Genomic DNA, 12,498 nt, shown 5'->3' on the forward strand with positions numbered 1-12,498 from the left:
GCCCGTTGCGCGCCTCTGCCGGCCTTTGTCGGGGGGTCTGCTGCTTGGCCCGCTCGGCCCCGTTCCGCGCGGCGCTCGGCTCGCCCCGCTGGCCGCGGCGGGTGCCATGCGCCGGGAGAGGTGAGTGCGCCGGGCCCGCCCTGCGCGGGGCCCTGCAGGCCGAGCACCCGCCGGGCACCCCGGGAGGCTCCCGCGGCCGGCGCTCGCTCAGCTTCCCCTCTCTCCGCAGCGACTGCGCGGACGACAAGGGTCCTGCCAGGGGGGACGCGGGTGCGGAGTACGCCATGCGAGCCCGCAAGAGGAAAGCTGATGTGGCCACGGTGAGTGCGGGCCCGGCCCGGTGCCCGCGGGGCAGCGCCCGCCGGGCTGGGCCCCCGCCCCTCGCCGCCTTTTGTTGGGGGTGCGGGCCCCACGCGGTGGCCGCGCAGGGTGGGCCTGCGGGGCTGTGCTCCTGCGGGACCAGGCGCGTGTCACGGCGGCCAACAGCTGCCTGTCCCGCGGTTTGTACTCCGGAAATCATATGTCGCTTTTTGTAGTTCTTACAGGATCCCGATGAAGAAATTGCCAAAATGGAGATGACTAGAAAAAAGCCGTGCGAAAAACAGGTAATTGAATTGGCCTTACATGTAAATCTTGTCGGTTTCCTTAAGCCTGGCCTTACTTTGCAGTACCCCATTATTTATGGCAGCGTGGTGAAACAGGTAGGCTGCTGCCACATGCTGCATAGCAGTGGGCAAGGGTTGATGATGGCCCTGGTTGATGGTGGTGTGCGCAGAGCAATTCAGTTCATATATGTATTTTTGAAGCCTTTGTGAGATACAAGGCCTGTGTTGGTCTGAAGCATTAATGTTAGCGCTGAAGTAAATTGAGCTGTCCTGGGGTTGCAAGGGTGCACCTGTCAAGCCTTTAGACCTACTCTGCATTCACTTCTCTAGAGAGGTGCAAAAGTGCAGTCATGTGCTTATGTACCTTGTACATGTGCTCCTTAAGCATGCAGACAGGATCATGTCTTGAGGTGGTTCTCTTTGCAGTCATGTCTCTACTTCTCTGTCCTCTGGGAAAGAGGAAAGCTTCCCCTTTTCTCTTAATCAGCTCTATTCCCATTGACACGGGTAATTATCAGACAAAGTAAGGGGTTCCTGATTAGAATTTGGAAGTGTATATTTGATGCTCGTGGTGGTATGGTAAAACAGACTTTATCTGCAGAACAAAGGAATATTTCTGTAAAGTCACTCTACCTGTGAAACTCAGTCCTGCAGTGGAGGTTGATAGTGACTATTGCTGAATTTCTCAGTAAGGCATGTAGCATGAACCAACTTAAAAAGTCAAAACTAGTTTTACTGGTGTCCTCTAGTTCCATTTGTGTGCTTTCCACATTCTTGAAAAGGCATATGCTTTTGGTGTCTCTGTTGGATGCTGTGTGTGTTGAAAGCATGGTGCTTTTGAACCTTGAGTTGCCTGTGTTCTGGAATAGGTTCATTCCTGTTCTTTTTTCCCTGAGCACGTGCACTCCTGCTCAGTCCCTGTCACTGAGCCTTCAGGCTGTCACTGCACACACAGGGTGATGCTGAAGGTGCAGAAGTCACGGGCAGGGTGTGCAGCCTGTCCTCATTTGGTAGGCCAGGCTGTGCATAATGTGGCACATCTAACCCAAAGTGGCAGCTGGAAGTTCTAAGACTGAAGTGCTACCATAACAGATGGGCATCATTGTTTGGAATGGCCTCTGCTTGTTGCAACTGCGTACACTAGTTATCAGTCAACATATTAAGCAGGGCTCAAATGGTGAGCATTTAATGAGGGGATCTCTCCTTCCCTTCTGTCTTTCTTTTGCACAGTATATTAAACTAATTTCTCACTTCTGACAAGGAAGAGCTGCCTGTCCTTCACTGCAGCTTTCTCCTTCACCAGAAGATTCATTCTGTTTAAACTGAGCAAGGCCTTCTTGTGCATGTTTACTGCATAATAACAAGGTAGTTGTTAGAAAATCTCATTGGGGACCCAATTTTATTGTCTTCAGAAAGACAGTGGAAGGAAGCTTGAAATATCTTTTGCATATGTTGACCTTCAACTTTCAAAGCAGATAAAGACTTCCAATTTTGTCTTCTTGTTTGTGCTATTGGCCTGGTAGCCATTCAGTGTTACTTCAGGAATTATAGGTAAACTAAAACTTAGATAATTTAGGCAGTAGGCATCAAAAATCTTTACTTGGTAGTTTGTCAAGGTAATTATAGGATACTGGTGGAATTTGACCCTTTCATTCTATAAACAATGAATAATGTGACACCTATATATCTTTCCCTACATAGATCAGGTATTTTTGTTGTGACAAAGTAGCCAGATTGTTCCAGATCTGGTTAAAAAAGCTAACATTTGGCTGCACAGCAGCAGCTCTTCAGTCTATGGTGTGACACAAGCTATTCTGTGATATAAATTGCCATGGACCACTAATGAGAATATGTTTATGGTTCCAGCAGCAGTATAGCAGGCTGGAATGATAGCCAGGGCGACAGTTATTCTGTGGAGACACGACAGTTCTGAAATGCAAGCAGCTATAAATCCACTGCAGCCTATAGCACATGACTTCTGCATTAAATAAATTGTTTACTGACACTGGTTTATCCACAAGGCAAAATATCAGAGTCACATCCCACTTTATGACATCTTCATAGTCAATTCATTAGTTTGCTTCTGTGGAACATAAGGCCTCAGTTCTTAATTAGGATGCCGTTACCCTTTATGTGATGAAAGGGTGGCTATATCATCAGGTCTGTGACAGCAGAATATTGCATAAATTCTGTGTTTGATTTTGGAGAACTGGCACTGCTGTAATTCTGCTAGCAATTCTCATACTAATTCTGGCTGCTTTGTGGGGATGAATACACTTCTGAGGCTCCATGTACAACAAAATTCATCTAACTAGATTAGAACAATCTATGTAATTGTGATGCAAGTTGTATGGTCACCTCCATATAAAGTGAAGAATTGAATCTGTAAGTTTGTTTCTTTAGCTGAAACTAGCTAATGTTTTCACATGTAAAGGTGGAGTAAACTCTCAGGAAGGAGTTTTGATCAGTTCCTTACTAGATGTTTTTCAGAATCTGATTTTAGCATTGTCAAAATGTTCCACCTAAGTGTTTTGAAAATATCCTCCAAAAAGTTTCTTTTACTAATCTGGATTAACTTTTGAAGATTCAATTAAAAAAACCAAACAAAATAAAGCCCACAAAAAAGGAGTCTAAACTATACACAGATTGAGAACAGACTTGGCTCTAATCTGGATTAGGACATTTAGACTCTTATTTCAAAGGAGTAGAAGCTCCTATGCTATCCCAAGGGATTGGAACAACTTAATAGTGCGAGTTGCTCTCTTCCTGTTCTGTTTGCCAAATCTGAAATTCCCTTCTGATGGCAAAGAAGAATTCAGTGCTTCAAAGTAATGCATCCTATGAGTGAAAAGTGGCTAGAATTATAGGTCTTGCTATTTCTGATGGGCAAACTAAGACTGTGGGCTTGGAAGTGATGCCATTGTCTATGGTATAAGGTGCTGCTTTAAGGGTGGCAAACAGCCCTGTTCCCCTGCCATTGATTTCCATGCTGAAAAACCTCTGGTGTTCCTGTTTGAGTGCTGTTCTGTTCATTCTCTTCCTCCTGCTGCACTCCTTGCTTGTCAGTGGAAGCTCATTCTGGTGGCTCCTAGCTCACATTGAGGTGCACAAGTGTTTCAGCAGTTTGTAATTTTAGATGTTTCTTCTTCACTGAAGGCCCTTCCTGGCCTATAAGCAATAACCCCAGTGGTCAACCTGCTGTGTTTTGTGTCTGATCTATATCCTGAAGGTTGTTCAAAAAAGTTATTTTCTATGAATATTTGATGTATCAGTGGATGGTGGCATGCTGCAGGAAACTGAGGCCTGCTAATGTTTGAGCTTTATAAAGACTCCCACCTCTGAATTCCTGGGATTTCTCTGTTTGGAGCTGTATGGGCTTGGATGCTCTAATGGGCTTATCACCCACCTTCTTCCCTCTGGGTACCTCTCTTCCTAATGAGTCTTCTCAGGTGCTTTTTTTTCTCCAGTCTGTCTCTTGTTCTTAGGTCTGAGATCGAGATCAGCATCTGATTAGTTGCTCCTGTACCTGGAACATTACTGTGGGAGTCACCAAGCTTTCTTGCTGGGCTCCACATAAATTTTAAGAGGCTGTTCTCCCCACTGATGTTTTTGCTTGTGTGCTGTTTCAGCTTCTGTTTGTCTCAGAAGTAAGCTCAGCACTGTAGTGTTTCCTCTGTTAGGCTGCACAGATTCTGGGTAATATCTGTTGCTTTCTGACAGGTTTTGACTTTTGGGTTGGCTCTGTGCAAGCCCAAAGGAAGTTCTTAATGGTTTCCTCATACCCTCCCCACCTTAAACTGTTCCTTTTTTCAGTAGTGGCTCCTGTTTCCTTACAGTTGCAGTGTGAGGTAATGCAGTTTCCTGATAGCGTTTCTTTCGATTGAGTGTCTTGCTAAATCTGTTTTAAAGACTCGAGCCTGATTGATATGCTCATTCTCTTCACCAAAATCTGTGCCAGAGTTATGGTGCTCCCTCACCCACACTAATTAATTCCTGTCTCCTTCCCCATAGGCTGCTTTCTTTTGAGGCCCTGCACATTAGTTTCATTCTTGTCTCTAGCTGAGCTGTGTACTTGTAGTGTTGCTCACATCTTTTCCCCAGTGTCTTGTTAAGTGACATTATGTTGTCAAAAACTTTGTTTTCCCTTCTTTTCAAAACACCTAAGAGGCTCTTGAACTTTGATTTCTATTTCCTTATAAAAAATTGAGGGTGGTGAAATGTCTTTAGTATTGTTGCATGTGATGTGTCTGCTTTGTGAGCAAGTCCCTTGTCCTTCAGAAGCTGCTGGTGTCGTAGGCACCTTTAAATAGATATTGTATAATCTACTGCTTTTCTGTTTGCTGATTAACTGATAAGACAGCACTTCTCCAAAGGCTGTTGGCAGCTGGGCTTGCTGTGCAGTTTGGAGAACAAAGTGTGACTAAAGTCTAGTTTTGAGGGAGGACAAAAATTAACTTAAAGCAACGCCGATGCAACATTTTCATTTGAACTTTCAGTTTGTAAGGAGTCTGTAATTTTTAAGATAAGGATACTCTTCCCTTGTTTTGCCTCCTCCCCACCCAAATTAAATCCTGGCATGGCTGGGTATGTTGCTACGCTGTATCTGCATGTGGAACTCCCAAGAAGAAAAAAGACTGATCTGTGTGTCAGTAACTCAAAATGCAGAGCAGTCTTAGCTGTGAGAGAACTGTGAAATGTGGTTTTTGTTTCATCAAGTCAGTGGTTTCTGTTTGTGAAACTGGTGCAGGAAGGAGCCATTTTGCTGGAAAGTGATGTCATATGTAAGAAAGATGGCAAAAATCAGCTGTGGAAGCTTTTTTGCAAGAGGCAAAGTTTCACATGGTGTTTTACTTGATAGTGCCTAATGATTCTTCTGAACTTGTTTTTAATTTTTTTTTAGCACATTAGAAATCTGTTAGGAGTTCTGTCCTTTTAGTGGTGCAGAACTGATCAATTTGCAGCAAGATAGCTGACTTCATTATTAAACAGAAATGCCAAATTTTAATTTGCTTAGGTGACACGGTGCTGGCTTTGCATTCTACTGCAAATAAGGTAGTATTTTCCTAGGGCACTGTGTGAAGTGTACAAGATCCTGTTTAAGGGTTAGATGGTAGAAGAGTAAACCTAGATTTAAGTTCTGGTCCAAATAAAAGTTGAAAGGACATGCCAGGTGAAGTTTTGAATATCTGATGTTTGCAGACCATGGCAGAATTTGACATATAAATTTATCGGCTTGATAGTTTAGTAGCAATTGCTTAACATGTACTTGGCTGTATTCTGAAAATTGGGTCATATGTGCTTTGGGTTTTTATCTTAACTCTGCTAAATGAATGAGTACAAAATCCTACAAACTGTTTTGCTGTGTTCACCATCTGAGATGCTTTGCATGAAAGCATGGTTTCAGGCATTTTATCTACATATTCCTGACCAGAAATTCTGACCTCATATTTGGGTCTTTGAATTCCATCTGATTGTTCTTTACCTGAGGGCAAGTATATTTTTGGTAAAAACAAAACACAGCATTGAGAGTAGGAGGTTCTGACTTGGGTATCTTTCCATGAAACGCTTGTGGTCCTTCAAAAGAGCAGGGTGAATGTTCTTCAGCTTTAGTTCCAAACTCTACTGTGCTTACAAGCAACAACCCCCTCTACTCAGCACAGGTGAGGCCACATCTGCAGTGTTGTGTCCAGCTGTGGGCTCCCCAGTAAAAAAGAGACTTGAGCATACAAGAAAGAGTCCAGAAAGATCCATTGAGGTATTCAGGAACCAGAGCATCTTGCTGATAAGGAGAGGCTGAGAAAGCTGGGGCTGTTTGGCCTGGAGAAAAGGTCTGTGGCAATTTGTGTCAATTGTTTATAACTGTTTGAAGGGAAGATGTAAACAAGATGAAGCTAAGCTCTTCTTAGTGTGATGGGACAAGAGGAGATGGACACAAACTGAAGAGGAGAGGTTCCCTCTGAATATTGTGGAACACTTTTTACTGTGAGGGCAGCCAAGCATGGCACAAGTTGTTCAAAATAGTTCTGAAGTCTCCATCCTTGAAGATCCTCTAAAGCCTTCTGGTCGTGGTCCTGGGCAACTGGCTCTTGGTGGCCCTGTGTGAGCAGGGAGCTTGATGAAAAGAGCTAGAGGTGCCTTCCAGCCTCTGCCGTTCTGTGAATCTGTGCAGTTCAAGAAATTGTGACAGAAGTTGTGAGCATTATCTATCTACAGCTAAAATGATTACTTTAAAAAGCAGAGTTAAAATCTGGTGTTTGATTTGACAGAAGTCCTGGAATAGCATTCACGAGCATCCCCACATGCTGATTCCCACTCCGGATAAAGACGACGATCCCGTTCCTGTCGATTACTCGCGCTTTATCCATCTGAGCGTTGTTCCCACCAGAGCTACCCCGCTGCCAGCTCTAGGGTGAGTGTGCTGGGCTGCTGCTGCTCTGCCTTCCTCTTGCCTCATGATCCAAGACTAAACATTGATCTCTTTTAGCTGGGCAAACAAGGATGATGTATGGAAAAACATGATAAACAAAGAAGAGACCTACGTGAGGGATAAATTCTACATGCAAAGGCACCCCCAGCTGCAGCCTAAGATGAGAACCATCCTTCTAGACTGGCTAATGGAGGTAAGCTTTTCTGTGCTTGTGAGTGTTTCAAGTGTGCTTTTGTTGAAGTGCACTAATAACTGTCATGAGTGCACTTCAGGAGCATGTTTAGCTCCAGATACTTGTCTTCATCTTAAATTTTGTCAATGAATGACACCAAACTTAAAGAATATATGATGTACTGAGCTGATGATTTGCAGACTGTCAATACATTCTGTTACTCATTTAGATTGATAATGGGCAATAATCAATTTGTCCCTAATACACGGTAAGCTTTTAAGGTCACACTGCAGACAAAGGCTGAACAAATAATTACAAAAGTCGCTGTAAGAAGGAAGGTGGGTAGCTCTGAGATCAGATCCATCTCCCAGCCTTTTTACCTGTTTTTGTCATGCAGAATGTGCTACAGCTCTTCTTGTGTCTGTTTCGCTATGTGGATGACTTGGTGGCATAATCCCTGTTCTTAGTTTTAAAGTGCTTGTGAGAATTTTCTCTTTTGAGGTGTTGGAATGATGGATCTTCGCAAAAAATGAGGAACTGATGTTCTGACTTTGTTGGAACATGTGCTTGCATTTCCTAGGAGGGTTTTCACTCTGATCTGGTTTTCTTGAAGTTACTGTAATGACAGTCATCTTGTGTCAAAGGAAACTGTTTAACACTTACAGTTAGTTAACATGTTACTTCACAATAGCAGTGAAGTAGAAAGCTAATATAAATCTTACATCTAGCTTATGCTTTTTTTTTGGATACATATGTAGCATCTAGTTTTGACTTTTTAACACTGTTCTTGACCTCTGTAATCTCTGTTGTCTCTCCAGGTTTGTGAAGCCTACAAACTTCATAGAGAAACGTTTTATTTAGCACAAGATTTCTTTGATCGCTTTATGGCAACACAACAGGATGTTGTAAAAACACTACTGCAGCTTATTGGTGTCACTTCTCTATTCATAGCAGCAAAGCTTGAGGTAAGTGTCTCCAGTTTTACTTGCCATAAAAATGTGAATGGACACACAGCACACTTCTTGGATGCTGGACACTTTGTGGAAAGCTTTATGGAGTTACTTGCTATCATTTTTTTCAAACGGGATTTTTTCAAACGGGAGACAAACCAGATTTTTTTGTTTGTTTGTTTTCAACATTCCTGGTTTTTTTAGAAGTGGGTAAAATTATACTGTGATGTTATCTAGTTTTCTCATTAGACAATTCAGTGTTAGAATAAATCTAAAATTTTAGTCACAGTTGATAAATGAATTTTTGGCTAGCTGCTGTCTACAGAGGCCACTTGTTGCAATTTCATTGCAACAGAGTACCTACTGCATGATAGTCTGAGCTATTATTTACTGGAACAATTTGAACTACTAAAATACACTGTGCTTTTTAAGTTCTTAGTTGTTTAAAAGAGCTGATGTTCAATCTGTTCTTAAACAAAGAGATAAAAGGCCTTTTCTTTAGGATGCTTAAAAATAATCTTGATGTCATTTGTGATACAGTCACAGTGGTGCTGTAGTCAAACAATGTAGGTTTGTGCTGATCCATCCAAAGTGAGAGTTGAAGGCTATGATGGGCAAGAAATCTGTGTCTATTAAAGGCAGAGAACACAGCATTTAGAATGGGAGGTTAAGGAACTATCCCCCTCTCCCCTTTCTGTTTTGGCAGGCCAAAGCAGTGGTTGTTCTGTTTATTTCTTTACTTTTTGTGAAAGTTAACACATAAAACTAGTTGCAACCTATTCCACAAATTAAATACTTGATCTCCTATCTTTCAGGAAATTTATCCACCAAAGTTGCACCAGTTTGCCTATGTTACAGATGGAGCCTGTACAGAAGATGAAATCATCAGTATGGAATTGATCATTATGAAGGTAATATTTACAAGTGGAATTAGTTTCTAAAAATGTGTAGCATAATCAGACTAAAAGCAGAGCTTCTCAGTTAAGCTTAGGTGCTGCTAAGAGGCACAATTTCTCTTACTAATTTGAAAGTAGTGTTTTCTTTAGGTAACAAGTGATCTAAAGCATCCACCAGTATGTGTGTATTAACAAAATTATTTGTTCCCTGAGTGTATCAGCAGGAAGAGCTACAGGAGAGTATTTGATTTGCATGTTTTAAAGATGCCTTAACCAACTGGGATTAGAGCTTGTGATTGTTTAACCATCTTGCATGGTTTAAGTTAGGAACTTAAATTGGCACTGAAATCTTGTGTATGTCTGCTCTTTCAGGCTCTTAATTGGAACTTAAATCCACTGACAGTTGTATCGTGGCTAAACATTTACCTGCAAGTTGCATATTTAAATGATCTTTATGAGGTAATGCTGCCACAATATCCACAGCAGATATTTGTACAAATAACAGAGGTAAGACTGATTTCCTTCAAATGCTGTTTCACCTGGAAAAGTGTTTTTCTGTCAGGCTTACTCAACATCTATTGTCTTTTAGCTCTTGGATCTCTGTGTGCTGGATATTGGCTGCTTGGAATATACCTATGGAATACTTGCAGCTTCTGCTTTGTATCACTTCTCTTCATCTGAGTTGATGCAGAAAGTTTCAGGTATTGGCACTTGTAGACTTAAATCTTGTGTGTTGACAAATATTATGTCTTGCTCAAATCTATGATATTGATTCAGGCAGCTAAGCATGTGTCTTGTGTTGCAGGTTATGAATTCTGTGAGATAGAGGACTGTGTGAAATGGATGGTCCCATTTGCCATGGCTCTGAGGGAAGTGGGAAGCTCCAAACTCAAACACTTTAGCGGGATAGCTCCTGAAGATTTGCACAATATACAGACGCACATAAACAGCTTTGATTTGCTGGTATGTATGTGCAAATGAAGACAAAAACCTGTCTGTGAAATCTCTGAAGTCTTGTTTCTTTGGTTTGAACACACAGTCAACTTAAGAGAAGCATGAACAGATTGAGACTGAGGGTATTTAGATTATAAAAGGTATAACCTTGTAGTCCAGATCCAAAACTCTTGAGACAAAGTATTTTCTTGGGACTGACTTGTTGTGTATTTTGTTTAAAAAGATGTGCCTTCAGCCTCTCATATCAAAAGCATATAATTACCCTAGAAATCAGAAGCATTTCTCTACCCTTTGGGGTAGTTCAAATAGCATGTGTTAGACCTTTCTCTCTAGGAAATACCACTAATACAGTCTTGTCTGATCTGGACAAAAATAAAGATAGATCACTTGAGACTGATCTGGTGGGATTGATACGTGACAGTGGTCGTTGACAAGCAGTGAAGCAAGAGTGGTTTTTAGTGTGAGAAACTTGCAGAGGATCAAAATCTTGCTCAACAACTTGTGGTTTAAGCTATTGGGGTTAGTTTTTCTCTTTAGGTTATTGATTTCTAGGTAGAACTTCAAGTTCTTCCTGCTCAATTGTTTCTGCATTTTGCTTTCTTGAAGGTACAGGAGTGCTTGTATGTTATGAATGCTTATTGCTAATCATTGCATTCCAAAAACTAATACTGATCTCTTTGAGTTGTACTACAAGTAACTGCTATGTACTATGTGATTTATCTGTTACTGTTTGGAGGGTTAGATATGGATATGCATATGCTTTTGCAGATTAACAATCTATCAGATTATCAAACACTGAATTCTATTGATCAGTTGCATAGACACACTAAATATTTTTTCTCCTCTTTTTCATGTGCTTTCAGGACAGAGCTCAAGCAAAACAAGCCATATTGGCTGAGCAAAATAGGACTTCACCTTTCCCCACTGGTGTCCTTACACCACCACAGAGTAGTAAGAAACTGTCTTCTGGACTGCAATCAATATGACTTTAGGAACTGTTGATGGACAGTTTTGCTCAAGTGCCTGTTCTGCTGGTTTTAGCTCCTGCTCCATTACAGAAATGCTGCCAGTGAAGTTCATAAGCTTTCACAGAATTTGAAAAGGAAACCTTACTTTCATCTGACAGAAGTTTTTCTATTTGAAATAGTTTTATTGAATGTTAAAATATTTTAAAGAAATGGATCAAGTACACCAGCCACTTGAAAGAACACTGAAGTGTGCTCCAGATGCTGCTACGGAGGGTGATGCTTGATCAGCTGTTCAGAAAAAGGGCTTGAAGTTTAAATTAGTTACTGTGCCTCTTTGTCCTTTGGGTAATCTGCAGATTTGTCCCTCGTTGGCAAATGGGCAAAAGGTGCTGTGGAAGACGACATTTCAAAGCCTCTTTTTTGAATGGTTGGCTAACAACTTGATGCCTTTTAAAAAACTCTTTATTGTAAAAGCTGCTATGTCTCTGTGTATTCATTTTTAATAAAAATGCTGTCTAAGACAGCTGGTTTTATGTATATTTCTATATTTCTTTTAACTATGATCAGTTAAGGTTTTTTCAGACTGTGACCATTAATAAGTGTGGGAGTTGGGGATGAATAGTGTAGTAACTATTGCTTTATTTATTTACTACTATTGGCTTATCCATGGAAATTTTATTTGGAATCTAAGGTAAAGTTGTCATGTTGGGCTACTTGGATTTCCTCTAGCCAGGTACAGGAGGCTGGGGAGGGGATAATAGACATGGCAAGTACATGGAGAGTGCTTCCTTAACACTCTGTAATGATCAGCTTACTGGGAAATTCTTGAATCAGGTTGTCTGGATTGTTACCCTGAGGTGATCAGTAGGAAAAGTCTACCTCTTCCTAAAAAATCATTTAAACATTGGGAGTTTGTCACAGTATTTGACCAACAATCATGTGTGCAGAGTTAAATTCTGGAGAGGTATGTGCTTTGTTACAGGAAAATCTTTGACCTTTGCAATGTCTTAGAATCACAGAGGTCCTAGTGGGACATTTTCTGGAAACTCTTGGTTCTGGAGACGAGGGGAACACAGAAATAAACTGTTCTTTGGTTTTTTGCATGTTTTTTGGTGCTTATTTTGAAGGACTGTTCAATAACACTGAAAACTTCAGTGAGACTACCAGGGTTCATCATGTCCTGCTGCAGATAACTTGAACGCTACAACATTTAATATTTCAGGAAGCTCCTATTCTGTTGTTGGTTCCGTTTTTTTTTTTTTTTTTCTTTTTTTTAAACAATAGTTCCCAGCAAGGCTGTTTTGTTTTTGTTTTTTTTTTTTTTTTTAAGTTATTCTGCTATTTTCTCTTTCCTGACCCAGTGTTCTGATAAATGTTAAAGCTTTAATGTAATAAAAATGCCTATGGTAATCGATGGGTAAGCAAGTTCTTTGGTGGTGCTGGCTTTTTTTTCCTTGCAATGAATGGTTCTAAGTTCTGTGTTAACAAGTGCAAATGTGAGCTGAACGTGTTTGCTGGTGCCAGTT

General features: G+C 41.2%; 1 protein-coding gene across 2 annotated transcripts; it reads left to right on the plus strand.

The window, feature by feature from the left end:
• The first annotated feature begins 4 nt into the window (after positions 1–4).
• CCNE1 (cyclin E1) lies at positions 5–12,247 on the plus strand. Of its 2 annotated transcripts, none has more exons than XM_041426480.1 (11): positions 5–120; positions 230–320; positions 537–605; positions 6,875–7,014; positions 7,090–7,225; positions 8,023–8,169; positions 8,970–9,065; positions 9,423–9,557; positions 9,640–9,751; positions 9,856–10,013; positions 10,868–12,247. In XM_041426480.1, the coding sequence occupies exons 1-11, from the start codon at positions 107–109 to the stop codon at positions 10,988–10,990; spliced, it is 1,221 nt and encodes a 406-aa protein (XP_041282414.1). In that variant the 5' UTR covers positions 5–106; the 3' UTR covers positions 10,991–12,247. The 2 variants fall into 2 exon arrangements, with proteins under 2 accessions (XP_041282414.1, XP_041282404.1); XM_041426470.1 differs by having other exon boundaries at positions 6,872–7,014; positions 10,868–12,244.
• The last annotated feature ends 251 nt before the right edge of the window (positions 12,248–12,498 follow it).

The sequence above is a fragment of the Onychostruthus taczanowskii genome, unplaced genomic scaffold (genome assembly GCF_017590055.1).
Source record: "Onychostruthus taczanowskii isolate IOZ18803 unplaced genomic scaffold, ASM1759005v1 scaffold113, whole genome shotgun sequence".
NCBI classification, from domain to species: Eukaryota; Metazoa; Chordata; class Aves; order Passeriformes; family Passeridae; genus Onychostruthus; species Onychostruthus taczanowskii.